The sequence below is a fragment of the Calliphora vicina genome, chromosome 4 (assembly GCF_958450345.1).
Source record: "Calliphora vicina chromosome 4, idCalVici1.1, whole genome shotgun sequence".
NCBI lineage: Eukaryota > Metazoa > Arthropoda > Insecta > Diptera > Calliphoridae > Calliphora > Calliphora vicina.
The window spans coordinates 86,018,149-86,036,926 of NC_088783.1; the positions used below are offsets into that span (position 1 = coordinate 86,018,149).

The window sequence follows — 18,778 nt, forward strand, 5'->3', positions numbered from 1 at the left end:
TATGCGAGAAGTTTTGCTTTAATTCTTTAATTTGAAAAAAAGTGCCGCTGAAGTACACCGATTGCTCACCAAAGCTTTTGGTGAATGTGTTCCTTTTTAGTTAAATCTTTTAAATAAAAAATTGTTTTTTTTTTTTTGGTATTTTTATAATATTTGTATTATATCAGGATTAAAAACATTAATTTAAAATATTATCGTTAAAAAAACGCATAAAAAACATACTTTTTAATTTTGTTTTTAACAAAACGTACTTTTGTTTCATTACTTTTTAACAAAAAGTTCATTTTCCGATATTAAAATGGTTTTATATCAAACATCCTTAACATTTAATGTGGTGACTTATGGCAGTTAGATGTATCTTTTGATAAGTAAGAAAATTGTTACCATTTCCAGGATCATGCAGTTTTTTAAGGGGCGAAATAAATAAAACTCATTTTCCCAAAAATTTTAAATGTGCGAAAAAGTACCTTTTATTCTGGAGCTCCTCAATTTCAATATGACATACGATTACACAGCTTAACAGCAAAAATAATACTGAATAACAATTATATATATTTGAAGCACCCTGGCTACCTATAAGTACAAAAATGGTAAAATTTTTCAATTCTATGGATAATTTTTTTTTAAATAGGTATGTCTTGCGTTTTAAAGAGGGACCTTTCTTGGACTTCACGCTTTTAAATTATGTTCTCGGAGACATGTACGAACTGTTTTTACTGTCACAGTTATATTAAGGACGTCTTTTAGCTCGGTTGCAGCGTTGAATGGAACCTTTTTCCTCTAGCAGATCAATCTTTTGACGCAAAGCAGTGTCAATACTAGTTTTTTACACGTCTTTCAGCATTTTCTTTACAATTAATTGCGTTGTGAATCATTTTGTTAGAATATCCAACCAATCGACCAAACTCTCAATAAGATTTTCCATCCGATATTAGTTTTTTTGATTATTTCGCGTTTCTCCGCAATGCAGTGTTTTCCATTAACCATATTATTTAAACTGATTGCCGACGCAATATATAAACGGATTAAAGGTTTTTTAAATCTCAATTTTTCTAAGTTTATTTTAATAATAACCCTTTTTGATTTACCATTAATTATGTGGAGAAACGTCTAAAAAAATTATAATTTTACTTAAACATTTTTAAAAAAAGCTCTCCATAAAATTTAAAATATGGACCATATTTGTATATATGTACATCAAAATTGTATAGTGGTTTAAAAAGTCTTTAATGTTATTTTTCGATTTTGTTCCCTTGTGTTATCATTATCCTCTATTAAAAAAAGTTCGTTATGTTCAAAACTATTTTATTGATGAATGTCAATGTGTGACTAATGTGTGATTAATTTTTTTATATTTATTGTGTATGAAAATTTTTTTAATGAATTGTTTACTAAAACTTAAATTAGAGTAAATTAACAATTATAATTATTAATTTAATTGGCAATTTTAGTCGTAGATTGATCTTCCATAATACTAGCAAACGGAATAATATAATATTTTGTTTATAGATTGTATGCTTTGCTTCATGTGCTTGAATAGGCAGTTTTTTTTATAGATTTCTATTTATAAATCTATTTTTACCAAAAACATAGAGTAATTTCTTCTCCACCAACCAAAAATAAATAAAACAAGGCGTGCTTCCGTAGAATAGACTAAAATAAGGTATTGAAGAATTAAAATTTTTCTTACAGAAAAGCATTACAGGATTTTTATAAATTTAATTATATTTGGTACTTTCTCTATTAAAAACAAAGTCACAGGAGGTGTTTTTAAATGTCAGGATTTAAAATTTGTTTCTAAGTCTTGTCGATATTTAAACGGAAGTAAAGCAATTAGTCAATTAAGAAAGGGCGTGAAAATTGCAGGTAAAATTTGTATTATATTCTTTGGGCATTTATAATAGATTAGCAAGAGATGAATAAATAACAATAAAACTGCAGGTTATTCGTAACACAAATTCAACTCCAAAAATATTAAGAAATACCGACAAATTATAAAGTATTATGAATTATTTTCAAATCTTTTAAATAATATAGAATGAATAAAGCATGCACTATACTGAGGTTTTTAAACAAATCATGATTTGCCGATCTTTCCTCATGTTTATTGTTGAAAGTATTTATTTCTTAAAAACACATGCTGTTTACAAATGTACAAAGGTAAGTAGGTAGGTAGTTAGGTAGCTGCTATACACTATTTAGTAGATACATACATACATACATTCATATGTGTGTATTCATATTGGCGTACACTTGTAGTAGATTCAATAAGTATACAACCTTACCTACAAACATTTACTTTTAATGCCGCAGTTCTAATTAGTTGAACAAAAATAGCCAACGTAAATAAACAAAAAGGCAAACAAGTAAACAAATCAAAATTTGTTTAAATTGAAATCAGCTGCCGAAACGTACTGAACGAAAAATTCAATATGAAAATATTGTTAAACACAAATACAATTGTACAAATATCCGAAACAAAATTTATTTATTTGATTTATTTTCAAATTTAAAATGTAAATGTTTCTTATTAAAATGGTTGCTTTAAACGATCTCATTATATGACAGGAATCTCTTGTAGGAATAGCACTCAAACAACGTCATCAATAAAAAAATTTAATCAATTTAACAATAATGTTTTTGGAATTTAAGAAAAAAAATATGTATAACAATAAATTATATCTGATAAATTGTTAAAAAAAAAAACAATTCCAAGAATGAAATAAAACAAAAAAATTTTTACAAAAAAAAAGAAACAACAACTTAACCGAAAAATAACAAAAATGAATAATTAATTATTTGAAATAAATAATATATAACTTAAGTATTTCAAAACAAACACATATTTTTTAGCAAACAAAGACACAATAAGACTAACAAAAATTTAAATGTTTTCTCAGAATTTCTTTTTTAATTTTTGGATTTTTGTTAATTTTAAATACATAGATTTGTTTTTAGTAGTATTTATTATTATTAATTTTGTTTTTATTGCTAATTTTTATATAGTTGGCTTAAGATTTGCTTGCGATCATAAAAACAAACACTATTAAAAGCCAGTCATCACACCAATCAACAAAAACTTTATTTTAAATTAAAATTTTTAATGCAAAAAGGCACTTAAGAAGCTATTAAGGTGACAGATAAACAAATGACTGACAGACAGACATCTCCTATCAATTTACTTCACTTCAAAGGTAGAAGGAGAAGATAAACAAAACAAAAAATTGAAATGAAATGAAACTGAGGTCAAACCAAAATCAAAACATACGCATAAAATGTGTTTAAAACAAAAATAAATAACAAAAAATAAATTATAAAGCGAAAAGAAATAAAACCAACAACAATGATACTATCAACATCACTATTCGTAAGATTTAGTAGAGTATTCTTGGAAACGGAAAAAGCTGAAAACGTATTTGAAAACGAAAATATGTAGTTTATAGGGTGGACCAAATTAAATGAAAAAAAACTAAACTCGATTTCTTAGGGAATACAGATAATTAAGCAAATTAGAAATTCATCAAAGGCCTTGGAAAATTGAACAGGCGAAGGCGATATGGTACAGCTTTCTAACAAAGCTATTAGATTTCAAAAATATACCTTTATTTGGACCACCCTTTATTTACCCAATCAGAGCACGCAACGCACAACACCATGTAAACAATACACAGTGTTGACCATTAGCGGTTTTTACGACCAAAAAGTATTTGGTAGTAACTTGGATTGGTGATTTGAATTTGGAAGCAAATTGCGTTTATTTTGACTTCTTACAACTTCTCACAATATTTATTTACCAAAAATGGTAAAAAAAAATGCTGAGAAATAGTATCATCAATATTGCCTAAATATAAGAAATATAAATGCAACTGACATTTGCACAACCAAAACAATTTTAACAGAAATAATAATCGCAATATGGTTCCATCAGAGGTGATTGTGTTGCTAAAACACAAAAATATATTTTGGTTATTGTAAATCGAACGCTGCAAATTATCTTGCAATATCTAAAACAAACAGTTCCATTTAATATCAATACCTTTAATAACATACCTATACATATTTTGTTAAGTATTAGGTAGCGCGAAAGTCATAAGTCATAACCAACAATGTTTTCAATATTAAGTTCAAATTTTTATTGAATTGTTCTGAAATTTTGATTTAGCAAAATTTGTGTGAATAATGAAATATTGGATCAAATTAATTGTATCGCTAGAAAAATCAAAAACGTATAAAATTTCCATCACTGAAGGAAAACCCATAATATTTACAGTTGAACTTTATTTATATATTTATGTATTTACAGTTGAATTTAATTAATGCTAGATTTGTTTTTAAGCTGCAATTAGTAATATTCAGCAATTTAACAAAATTTTAAATGCGTCTTCAAGACGAAGAATCTCAAAATTGTATTTACAAATCAACTAATATAAGACCTGAGCATTATTCAAAATTAAAACCGAGAGACTAACTTACTCTTATGGAAATTTATGCTGTAGGTCTTTAAAAGTCAGACGTTTATTTGTTTGCAGCAAAAGGTATATACAGACGACAATACTGAGTATTTGTAAAATATTTGTAAATACTTGTGTATCATAATACAATTTCAACGTCTAAACAAAAAAAAATCTTAAATGTTTTAAAACATTTCATAAATATAAAAAAGGAAATCAATAAATGTAAAGAAAAACATCAATAATCAATAAAAAAATATTTTTAATGCTACTGTGCAAACAAGAATTGTCTATTTCAAAATGATTTCCTAACAAACGGGATGTATTTAACAATAATTTAAATTTGAAAAGTATTAATACACAGTATTGTAGTCTGTAAATAACTCAAGGAATATGATTTGATCAGTGACTTGTTTTAAATATTGTGTTAATTCCTTATTATCAAATGAAATCAAATTTAAAATTAAACGTTAATGAGTTAGAATAATTGCCTGAATTCTAAATTTAGTAAAGCATGATTTAAAATTTACCTTTTTAACCAAGTCAGCAACATTGCTCATTATTTAGTAGGTAACAAATGAAAATCAGTGCTATAAGGTAAAAAACAGAGAATCCATGAAGAAAACAAGTTTAAATATCACTGTGAATTTCAACTCACGTCCTGTGATGAAAACAAAACAACAACACCCCCAATTAACTACAGATTTTATGTTTTACAGGGGGAAATAAATACGATATGTACTCGTATAAATACTTACTGCTAGTACATACCGCTACGGTCATAATAATAGCACCATAATATTCATATGGTTATATAATATCATGTAAAAACCTTTAAATTAATTTTTATTATTTTTTTTATAAATATGTATATCTAAAGAGCCTGACATCAAATAGTACAATTTTTTTTAATAATTTGACCAAAAAGTGTTTTTTATACTTGTATGTGAGAATCGTAGTGCAACTTTGGCAATTTTTGTTTCGATACAGTTTTTTTTTTATTATAGGTCAAACTTTTCTAGGATTTAAATAATTTAAATTTTGTTCTCGTAATGGCCAGCGAATAACTACAACACTAGTCAGTACTTGGGAGGCACATGCAATAAAATTTAAAGTTAATTAAAGATATAGCAGCAAGCTTATTTCGTTAATAATTTACCTAAAAACTTCACAACATAATCAGCTCAATTATAATATAACATAGACAATGTTAACAATTTGTGGACAGCAAATGTATGAACGCCTATTTGACCACAAATAGGCCGTTCAAAGCGTTGATGAATGATGATGTTTCCGAAATTAAAATGGATCAAAATTTTAAAAACAAATTAGATAATGCAAACAGATTGCTAAAGAAAATGCTAAACATTTAAAATCAAGTGCTGATAGTTTTTTAGACGGGAATTAGCTTTATTTGAAGCAAGTAGCAATCGGACAACATATTTTGAATGTATTTATAATGCATTACTGAAGATAAAGTAGTGAGTAGTTTGTAAGCCTTATTTTTCCCAATGGGCTTGGTTAATAAAATTCTATAATTATTAAAAAAAAAAGCCAACATCTGTGAAAAGTGAAAGAGTTTTCGTGGTGGCTGGAAACTATTCCACTATTCCACTTTTAAGGAGAACGGCAAACCTGATAACAGGAGCCATAAGAACGACTACAACAACGTCGCTATTCACTGTATTAAACTGGATCCCTGTGGATCTATTGGCCAGAAAAATGGCATTCACTACGGCCTTCAGGCTAAATGCGATTGGTGCGTGGAAATATGCTAAAAAGGATCACGCCAGTATAATCTTCCAGGTCATATTGATTATTGCATCTCCAGGCCGTTTCTATCAAGGAACTTCGGTTTCTCAAATGGACGGACCTAACTGGCTCAGTTACAACGTGATATCAGGCAGGGATATTCGAATGTATACTGACAATCAGTCCGCAATAAAATCTCTGACAGGTGAGAACACAACATCTAACTTGGCAAGACATTCATCAGTCGTACTCATATGGGTATGTGGACACGGCGATATTACATATTTTATTTCTTTAAGTTCCCAGTAATGACAAATAAAAAATATTAGTATTATCACATGTTAAAGGTGACTATTTCAACTGATTTCAATAGTACGTGGTTTTAGTAACTTCCGCTAATCTAAACATCATGTACTGATGTAATATTTCAACATTTCAAATAAAATATTTCATAACTTACCCCCAGTAACACGAAGTCTGGTTATGTGTTAACTAATAGTTAAACTGACAGTTTTCATACAAACATATTTTTAACTGACAATATAACTATTAGTTAAGACATAACCAGGCTTCGTGTTAATGGGGGTTTAACACTGAATGGGGATTGTCTACTGAAAAATTCATATATTTTAAAGGAAAATGATTTTTGTTTTGTATGGTACTTTTACATTTCCTAAATTTTTCTTAAGGACCATAATTGTCTGTAGCATCGACAGGAATATCGTCAATCTTTTGAAAGGAGGTCGTATCTATAACTCTCAATTATACCTTCCAGCGTCGCTAACGGAGACTTCAACCTCAAAGATGCCCAACAAATTAAAAAAGCCAAACTTATAATATGTGACGGGTCAACAATGGCACCCACTCACCCACTTAATGCTGTTGCTAAATTTTTAAATACATTACTGAAAAATCAAAATCCCTTTGGAAATTGCCTGTGGTGCCACATACTCACAGAGCTGCTGGTCAAACTTTAAAATCAACCTCCGAGCAGTGGACACCACATACAGTGAATGGCTTTTAAAAATGGACAATGGAAAGCTAACATCGGAGTTTGGAGAATATATTATTGAAATTCCAAATAAAATTATGGTTCAAGACTCAATTGTAAATAGCATTTTTGGTGAAAAATTTAATTATTCTACAGTAAAATATTATTCAAAATCTGCCATTATTTGCCCTAGAAATGATGACGTTTGTCAAATCATCGAGCAAGTGTTAAAACTTTTAGAGGGCGAGCATTATACATACTTGAGTATTGACATAGTAGAAAAGGCAGATACCTAGCCTAAATCAGTTTCATTGGCCAAATGTATGTTGCATTTTCTAGAGCAAGATCCCCACCACATGATGTTAGTGTGAAAGTGATTCATGAAGATGGGAAGCAGGGCATGCTTCGTAAGGGCAGTTCCACCGTATTCTCAAACAATATTGTCTACGAAGATATTTTATAACTTATGAAAATTATTCATATTTGGTTTAAATCGAATTAACTAAAGGAAATTTAAGTCAACTTTAGTTATTGCAGGTTTATTTATTTGTAAATTAAATTCTGTATTTCATTCTATAAAGAAATTAATTAATTAAAGAAATAAAATAGTTTTTTTTTATTTATTAAAACCAGTTTGGATTTTTCGACTTTGATATCTATGTAGTACATATATAGATTTTTATAATAAAGCTTAAAATATATCCCATGATAATTACTTAAAGTTAATGTGGTGTTATTATTTTGACCAGCACTGTATATACATACATACAGTGGTTGACAAAACAATGGAAACTTTTCCAAATATTTCATTAGTGGCCTAAATAATTTTTTAAAAAATTTTATCATTTTTATTTGTATACTTTTATTAACATAATTTAACAAAAAATAAAGGACATAATTAATTAAATTCTAAAAATGAGAAAAAAAAATTAAAAGATTTCTTTAATACGGCATTGACAAAACAATGGAAACTTAGGTATAATTTTAACAAATATGGTCTAAACTTTGCAATAACTCAATATTTTGTTGGGTATCCCTTATATTTGCTACACATCGACGATGCATTGAACCAATTAAAGAGTCAATGGTCTCCTTTGAAATATTTTGCCATTTCCTTATAACCGCCTCCGATAAATCTTCCTGGTGTAATTTTGGGTCCTTATTTTACGATCTACAATTTCCCGTATTTTCTATGGGATTGAGATCTGGCGATTGGGTAGGCCACTTCAAAACATGTACCTCGTTGGATTGTAACCACAGAGGTGTATTTCGGGTCGTTGTCGTGTTGGAATCTCCAAACTAGGGGCATATTTTCCTCAGCGTATGGATACATAACATCGTTTAATATGGTTCTGTATCCTATACCTGTCATGGTATATTTTATAATATGAATTGGGCCCATACCTTGTCCTGAAAAACATCCCCATACCATAATATTGCTACCGCCAAAATTTACAGTCTTATTTGTGTACTTTGGATCTAATCTTTTTCCCTTTGGTCGTCTTACAAATGTTCTCCCATCACTGCCTCTTAAATTGCATTTGGATTCGTCGGAAAAGAGGACAGTATTCCATTTCTGTATCGACCAGCTTAAATGATCCCTGGCAAATTGTAGACGAGCAGAACGGTTCTTTTTAGAAATGAGTGGTTTTTTCACAGGACGATAGCAACCAAGACCAGCCTCATTTGCCCTGTGACTAACTGTTCGGGTACTTATTTCTAATTTTAGGCTATTAACAACCTCTCGAGGAGTTATTTTTGGGAATTTCTTGAACTCTGTCGCTATTAAATTATCTTGTCTAGGAGTAGTCTTACGAGGTCTTCCACCTAAATGTTGAATTTTTACAGAACCGGTCTCACGAAATTTTTGAAACTGCTGATTTATTTATTTATTGAATATTTGTCACAGATACTTTTTTGTTTTAAACCAGCTTTAAAATCGTTAATTATTTTATTTTTTAAGTCTTCACAAATCTTAACTTTAGCCATTTTCGTTAACTTTGAAAAAAAGCAATTATGCGAAAAACTTAGAAAAAGAAATTGTGAAAAATTACCAGAATTTAAAAATAAAATAAAATAAAATAAAATAACTGTAAACAGGATGCGTTTTACATCGTTCTTTTAAATATTATTTTCTTTTTACACTTCTTTCTTGCAGAAGTTTAAAAGTTTCCATTGTTTTGTCAGTAGCGAAATAGTGAATATTTTTAATTGTGTTCCCTTTTTCAGAATATAATTAATTATGTTTTGTTTTTCAGTTAATTTATATACAGTGACGGACATTACAATAGAATCACTACCAATATTTCATATAAAACTATGATTTATATATAATATATTAAACTCTATTTTTATTTTGCCTTTGAATTTTGTCAATTACAATTACAACTTATTACAATATTAATAACATTGTTACTTTTCAAATTAAATGATATGAAACGTAAATTTTGTTGAATACATTGCGACAATAAATAGAATCACATTTAAAAAATTAAATTAAAAGTTGGCTTTGACTTTTCATTTTTGGATTTTTTTGTTAATGAGAAAATATTTTAATAGTAATTATTAAATATTAGCTATCGGTAATAAAATATTTATCAAAAAATGGGTCGCGCAAAACATTGCACTGAAGAAGAAAGGAAAATTATTAAAAATTTAAGTTGTTCCGGCCGATCTCAACGTGAAATTGCTAAATTAGTAGGACGATCCCAGAAATTTGTTTTCAATGCGTTATCCATCCGCAAGCCGCCATGGGAAAACCACGAAAAACTAGTCATCATGAAGATAATTTAATTGTTATAATATCCAAACGAGATCCATTTAAGTCCGCTGACGCAATCCGGAAGGAGGTTGGTTGTGAAGTATCCACAAGAACTGTTCAAAGAAGATTAGTTGATGCTGGTCTGCATGGCAGAACTTCAAGAAAAGTTCCAATGCTCACTAAAATGCATGTGGCAGCAAGAAAGAAATTTGCCAAAGAACATAAGGATTGGTGTGGCCCGGAAAATATAAAAAAGTGGCGAAATGTGTTGTGGACGGATGAAACAAAAATTAATTTGATTGGTAGCGATGGTAAAACATGGGTCAGACGTCCAAAAAATGCTGAATTAGATCCTCGGTATACAACAAAAACGTTCAAACATGGTGGTGGAAATATTATGATATGGGGATGCTTCTCTTGGTATGGCGTTGGTCCAATTTACTGGATTAAGGAAAATATGGATAAGCACCTGTACGTGAATATTTTGGAAAATGTTATGAAGCCACGTGCAGAATGGAGTATGCCCTTAAAATGGATATTCCAACAAGATAACGACCCAAAGCACACTTCAGGTCTTGCGAAAATGTGGTTTTCAGATAACAAAATTGATATTATGGAGTGGCCCTTGCAATCCCCAGACTTAAATCCTATCGAAAACCTATGGAAAATAGTCAAAGATAAACTTGGACCTGAAAAAGTAAAAAACAATGAAGAATTATGGCAAAAAATCCAGGAAATTTGGTACGATATTCCTCGTTCTACATGCGAACGATTGGTAAATTCAATGCCAAAAAGATGTGATGCTGTTATCAAAAATAATGGTTATGCAACAAAATATGTATTCGGAAAACGATGCGTTTTTAAGATGTTCTTTAATTTTTATAAGTATTAGACTGATTGATTCTATTTTAATGTCGCGTATCTCATTTAGTTTTTTTATATTTGTCATAGTTTTTAACATAAGAATGTGTTAATTTTTTATTTAAGTTTTATTTATTTTTTGTGTACACCATAGACATTAATACATACTGAAATAATTTAAATTTTTGAACTAAATTCTGTAGTTTTAATAATTTACTTAAATTTATATGTAGTGATTCTATTGTATTGTCCGTCACAGTAAATAAAACTATACAAGTAAAATAATAAAAAAAAATTTTTTTATTTTAAAATTTTTTTTTAAATTTTGGGCTACATATGGAATATTTGGAAAAGTTTCCATTGTTTTGTCAAACACTGTATATATATGCATATTTATGCGCGTTCAAATATTCCGGATTAATTTAACCTTTCAGATTCTCCAATCAATGAATAAAACGCATTGAAATCTGTAAATGGAATACATGTACATTAAGGGCAGTGATGTTATACGTAGGGAAAAATCCCTATTCGTAGGGATTTTCTGCTAAAAAAATGGCCGTAGGGAAAAAATTACAGATTTGTTGAAATCATTAAAATGTAGGGACTTTTCAATAATGTGGGAAAAATATATTAATTTCGCATCCCTTTTGTTATCTGTGACTACCTACATACTAATAAAATTCTTGATTCGGCAATATTACAAAATAGCAAATTTTGTCTTTGAATGATCGCTTGCCGCCATTTCAGCTTTGATTTTATAGTAGATTTGTAAAATATTTTTTTTTTATATTTATATGTATATAATATAATACATATATTCAGCAGAATGAACTCTTCGTATTCTTCAGACTCCTCGACACGCTTTGAGGAAACCCAAAAGTACCAAAAACAAAAAGACCAGTGAATTTTTTGATTTTTTAAGATCATAAAAATCATTATATTCCGACTTAAATCTTCTTTTTTCAGGACTGAATCTATTATTCAACTCAATCTGCATCAAACCGAAACTTTTAAAATTTAATCGATGGATAGATTTTAGGATTTTCATTATCTTAAAAAAAATCAAATAATTTTTGGTGTTTAATCACTTTTGAGGCTCACTGTATGTACGTTTGTATGTTTTGAGTTACAAAACATTTATTTTGATAGATATCCAACTCGCATCCCACTAAGCGACCAAAAAGCTATTCGAGGAAAATACCAAGGCTTTCTTTTGAGAAAAAAAGTCATAAAAGTTTTTGATTTTGCAAAAAAAAAAAAATCAAAAATTTTTTTTTTTTTAATTTTTTTTCGAAAGATTGAAGAAATAGTTCTAAATTATTTAGGACAAATTTTGCAATGAACAATAGGTAATTAGTTACAGGGATGAGAAATAACACCTGTATGGCCAAAATGTCAAATTTTCAGAGAGTTCTTGACCGATATTGTTGAAAAATTGTGTCTAAACTACTATCCTATAGGACTAACCTTGGTTTCAAAAGTTGGTTCACTTGACGTGAAATCCCCCATATATATATATAAAATACATCAAACACAAAGGGTATTATTTGCATTGATATACGAATTATCATTTAAAAGTTGTAGGGATTTTTGTAGAGACAATCTTTTGAGCGCGTAGGGAAAAATAGGGATTTTTTCGGGCTACGTAAAGACTTCTTAAAAAAGTATATAACATCACTGATTAAGGGTATAACTGAAATTAATAATACATTTATACCTATTAATTATTTTGGAAAGGAAAGTATCCGCAAAAGATGCACTTTCTAAAATCAATTTTACTAAATTTTAAAATTGTATTCACCAAGGGAAATAATAGACCAATTTAACATTGTCACAAAATTGTTTAAAAGTTATGTCCCTAATTTACATATGCCAGTACAAAATGTATTAATACATATAACGACACTTACCCCGACGACTTCATTGCTCCTCGACGTTGTTATTATTGTTTATGTGTTTTTGTATGTGTTAATATTCCGTTTTTTTTTAATTTCTTTGTTGTTGTTGCCTATACAATGACGTACGAATATAAAAAGTTCACTAGGAACTGCACTGCACTCTGCACAACCACCGCCAACAAGAATTTACTTCACTTGCGGTACATATCAAGTGTCAAGGCACCCAAAAAATAAACACCAGCAGCACGAAACATAGAAAGACTTCTTATTTTCTCCAACAAATATTAATTACACACAGCGCATTTTTCTGATAAATAAAAATAAAAAGAAGACAGATTCGTATTCTTCTTTTTAAAATGATCAATTTGTGTTTTATTCTTATTCCAACGGATGTATTACGTATAGCAATTTGACGATAAAACGCCAAATATTAAAAACATTTGAAATTTATTAGAGGTATTTTTTGTTTTGATTATATATTGTATTCCACTTTTATCACTCCACAAGATAACAAACAAACGCAATTTATGTTATATACATATATTTCTATTATTACGGTGTTGTCTTTTTTCTCCTTTTTGTTGTTAACTAGAAACGCCAACACAATTTTTTGTTAACATATAATTGAAAAAATACTTTGCACCATCAATGTCGAACATTATTTCAATTTACGTTTTTCCAGAGTTCATTTTATCGTGATTTTTTAATTCTTCGATTCATGTTTGCGTTTTTTAAATGTATTTAAATTCCATCCCAATTAAAAAATGTTAAAATAAATACTCTTAGTTAATTTAGGTTGTTAAAATCAATTAATTTTATTCCGTTTATAGTTCTATTTAACAAATACAAAAGAGGAAAATAAACCAAACGACAGAATAGATGGAAATCCAACACAAAACTGAATTCATTTTTAGTGATGCAAAATGAATGAAGCGAGTACTGGTTAGCTAAATACGATAGCAACCATGTATTCCATTAGTAACCGTTGTAAATTTAAACGTTTTAATGATGCCTGACTGAAACACTGCAGCAAAAATCAACCGCAAAATTAATAACACACATGAACAAAACTTCCCAATGAAGACATTGTCACACAAAAATAATGAGATATTATTGGGCCAATTAAAGAAATACAAATGAAATAGGAGCTTATCTTTTTCCTAATTTATACTTTCTCAATATACCAATGGTTGCAGAAATTGTGTTCTGTTAAATATGCAAGTAACAATATTACATGAATAAGTTTTTTATACCTTTCACCTTCGTGAGAAGGGTATAAGTTTGTCATTCCGTTTGTAATTTCTACATTTTATTCTGTATATATATTCTGGATCCTTATAGATAGAGGAGTCGATTAAGCCATGTCCGTCTGTCTGTTGAAATCAACTTTCCGAAGTCCCCAAATAACTTACATACACGATACATACATCAATATCTCCGAAATTCTCGGACGGCTCGGTTGCTATTTAAAATCGAGAAAATCGGTCCACAAACGGCTGAGATATAAGGAAAAAACAAGGACAACCTCGATTTTGAACCTATTTTTGACGAATATCTGGATTACTAAGTCATTAATATAGACAATATGGATATCTAATGATAGATATTTCAAAGATCTTTGCAACGACGTATATAAGACCATAGTACCTACAATGGGTCAAAATCGGAAAAATATTTTTTAACGCGAAAAAATTTTTTTCCACAAAATTAAAAAAAAACTGGAAAAAAATCAATTTTGTTTAACTAAAAATATTTTGAAGTATAATTTGGTGAAGGGTATATAAGATTCGGCACCACCGAATATAGCTCTCTTACTTGTTTTATTTATGTTTTAAATTTAAACATTTTAACGATTTTGAGCCTATTTGCAATTAATTAACTCACTGTTTATATGTCACATTGGTTACGGAAAATTCTTGTTTTTATGAGATGCCGGATGGTAAAATTTAATTATTTGGTAGCTCTATTATTGAATAAAATATGATACATTTTTTATTTTTTTAAATGCAAAATTGAAAATAAAAGTTCTTGTTTGTCTTGCAATGAAATTAATGCAAAAATGCAATGAAATAGTTAAAAAAACGTCTTAATAACTAAAAACGTTAAAACATATGGGAATGTTTAAAATCTTATTTGCAAATAGTGTCGTTAATCAGGAATTGTTTTCGTGAGTTAGCTATTCGCAAATAAAAAATTAAGTCACTGTTTATGCGGGAATTTTTTCTAATTGCAATATTTTTATTTGCGAATAAGCCGTGCATATAAACGTAGTAATTAATGCGTAGAAAAATATTTATGTTTGATGTTAAGATCTTTGCCCTGCACGCAAGTAAAATGTTGGAAATTCATCGAAATGTCTACAAGTAGCAATTTAAATATAAGAAAACTAAATTACAGCGAATTAAATGAATAAACCTTGTAAATAACTTCGTCGTGCACAAGTATTTAAATCAAAAATATAAAAATTAATGTGCAGTGACTCTCATTAATATTCGGTTTTTTTGTTCCAGTTATTAAAAGTCAACAAAATTAATAGAAAACAAGTAAGAGAGCTATATTCGGCTGTGCCGAATCTTGTATACCCTTCAATATACTAATTTTAAATATTTTTTTTCAGTTTTTTTAATTTTTTAAAAAAAAAAATTTTTGGAATTGTTATTTTAAAATTAAAATTTTTTAAATTTAAAAAAAAAATTTTGTTTTTTAAATTTTTTTTGGTGAAAAAGATCTTTGAAATATCTATCATTAGATATCCATATTGTCTACATTAATGACAGTAATCCAGATATAGGTTAAAAATCGAGGTTGTCCTGGTTTTTTCCTCATATCTCAGCCATTTGTGGATTTTAAATAGGAAACTCCTCGAAAGCATGTCTGACAGAATTATTGGAGATTTGGATCCCGAAGATATCTGGAGTCTTCAGAAAATTGATTTCAACAGACAGGCAGACATGGCTTAATCGACTCAGCCATCTATAAGGATCCAGAATAAATATACTTTATAGGGTCGGAAAATGTTATTGTGGAAATTACAAACGGAATGACAAACCTTCTGACGAAGGTGAAGGGCATGATGTAATAAGGAAGGTGAGAGCGTTTCGACAACAAACACAACAAACACAAAATTTCTTGCAGACAAGAGCATAGGTTTTGTCAAAATTGAATTTGTCAAATAAAAAATAAACAAATTTTATTTTTGCATATTAACTAAAAAACGGCCGTTAAATTTAAATTATTTTTAAAAAAGAACAAAGGTTTAATAGTGCTTTATAAAAATTTCATTATATGAAATCTTTTTATTCACATTTTCATTCATGTTTTTTGATTTAAAATTTTTTTCTTTGAAAATAAAATTTTTTATTTTTTCAAAATAAATTCAGTTTGGCAAAACACAAGCACTTTCAAAATAGATAAATAAAAATCAGCTGTGCATCCTGGTGAAGGGTATAATAATAATCAAAAATAAACTTACTTCAGAATTCTCAATATTGAACAGAAAAATTACGTTTTCCCACCACTTTACATCTTTTTTTATTTGTTGTCAAGACAAAATTGTCAAACAAAAGCACTAACAATTTTATCATAAAGCTAGGTACTCTGTTCAATATTTGGATGATATTTATGCGAAATATTTGGAATGAAATATATGCGAAATAATTTCGCAAAAGTTGTACTCTGTTTTTATTGTGGAAAACATGTGAAATACATCAGGCAACCTTATTTTTCCACACGAAATAACATACGCAGCACTTCTTTCGCACGAAATTATAAAGCGCACCATACACTATCAAAATACTCAAGGCGAATTTATACAAAAACAACGATTGGTCTTAACAAATGTCAAAAAACCAAAATGAAAAATTAAACAAATAAGTATTTAAACTTAATATTGTGTAGATAATTGAATAGTGAGGGCTTTACTTATTTATGTAAACAATAAATATTTTGTTAATAATCTTAGAATATGTAGATATTTAAATATAAAAACAAGCTTTGACAGTTGTTTGAACCAAAAAGCGAAAAAAAAAATTATCAGCTGTTTGACTGACTCCACCTTGTATTAATTCGCCTTGAAAATACTCATCAAGCACTATGGTAGTATTAGTGAAAATGTGTTTGTATGTGTGACACCGACAACGCTTGATGGAAAATCAAAAACATTTTGATTTTTAGCATGCTTGATGTCACTTTTTGATAGTGTATGGTGTTTTTTCATCAATCACGAAGTCATTTACAAAAATATTTCAAGGCGTTAGGTTGATGAGCGTGTCGGATGAAGAGAATAATTTTTTATATTACATATTTCGCTTATTATTTTTGATTTTTTCTTTATTCTCAACATGTTCTCGTTATTGCAATTAAAGTTGCATCCGATATTGACATTTTTAAATACATTTTGTGCAAAAATTAAATATAATTCCCGCTATTGGTGTTAACACCACAAAATCAAAAATAAAATGCAGATTGACGAGTCATCAATCAAGTGTACATCAAAGCATCAAATTACACGTACACGAAAGTGACATCAAGCATTTTGATAGTGTATGGTGCCCTTAAAAGTAACAGCGAGATGTCAAGCTGCATATAAGATTTTTCGTATGAAAAAACCATGATTTTTCGCAAATATGAACAGAGTACTAGGCTTAACGAAGCAATAATACTAATAAATGGAGACTATACCTGATAATTCTTTATCTAGACAACCATTTTGAAGTTTATCATGATACAAATTTGTCAGGTATAGACAGGGGGTAATGAAGCACGCATTTCTGTAGTAATTGGTTTCTTTAAAACCAATTAGTGAAAAGTGAACTCTAAATATATATGTACATATGTATGTACATTTAAGTAAAATAAACATTAACAAGATGTCATTATATTCATTGAGAATTTTCGGAATTTAGAAATAACAAGTAATAGTGCTATATTCGGCTGTGCCGAATCTTAAATACCCTTCACCAAATTATACTTCAAAATTTTAAATATTTTTAGGTAAACAAAATTTAATTTTTTTTACAGTTGTTTTTTGAATTTTTTGGAAAAAAAAATTTTTTTTGTTTGTTATTTAAATTATTTTTTTTAAATTTAAAATTTTTTTTTTTTAAATTTTAAAATTTTTTTTTTTTTAAATTTAAAATTTTTTTTTTAAATTTTAAAATTTTTTTTTTTTTAAATTTTAAAATTTTTAAAAAAAAAAAAAAAAAATCTGGTTCAAAATTTTTTTCCCGATTTTGACCCATTGTAGGTCCAACTTTCTATGGTCTTATATACGTCGTTGCAAATGTCTTTGAAATATCTATCATTAGATATCCATATTGTCTATATTAATGTCTTAGTAATCCAGATATAGGTAAAAAAATAGGTCAAAAATCGAGGTTGTCTTGGTTTTTTCCTCATATCTCAGCCATTTGTGGACCGATTTTGCTGATTTTAAATAGCAAAATTCTCGAAAGCATGTCTGACAGAATTATTGAAGACTTGGATCCCGAAGATATCTGGGGTCTTCAGAAAACTGATTTCAACAGACAGACGGACAGACGGACATGGCTTAATCGACTCCGCTATCTATAAGGATCCAGAATATATATACTTTATAGGGTCGGAAATGAAAAATGTAGAAATTACAAACGGAATGACAAACTTATATATACCCTTCTCACGAAGGTGAAGGGTATAAAAAGTGACAAATATATGGGTATGTTTGAGTCTTTATTTTGTTAACGATAATGAATAGTGAAATACCTCAGGACCCTGTTTACATGTTAGTCACTTATGACATGTAATTATTACTTATTACGAGAGACCCAACATTTGAAGATCTCCTATGGACTCTTTGTATTTTAAGACAAACTGGCTAGGAAATATGTTAGCAGTCATATCCGCACAATTCCTAATTTACAGTGTGAGGAAGATTTAGATAAAAACGTCAATGATTTCACGTCATTGATAATTTCGGCTATGAAGCACTCTAGGTGCCAAATCCTTTCAAAACCTAATACGCTTATTTCAAATTAGGATACTGAAAAACTGAAAAGGGGTCTTTTCAGTTTTCGTACCGAAGAGG

At 28.7% G+C, this 18,778-nt stretch overlaps 1 protein-coding gene across 2 annotated transcripts in view; it reads right to left on the reverse strand.

Moving 5' to 3' along the window:
* LOC135956407 (cytokine receptor-like) overlaps nt 1-13,598 on the reverse strand; it is a 40,799-nt gene extending 27,201 nt beyond the window's left edge. For both annotated transcript variants that reach the window (XM_065506891.1, XM_065506890.1), the window contains exon 1: nt 12,727-13,598. In XM_065506891.1, the coding sequence (XP_065362963.1) occupies nt 12,727-12,740 (14 nt within the window). In that variant the 5' untranslated portion in view covers nt 12,741-13,598. The remainder of the gene's footprint in view (nt 1-12,726) is intronic.
* Between the last annotated feature and the right edge of the window lie 5,180 nt (nt 13,599-18,778).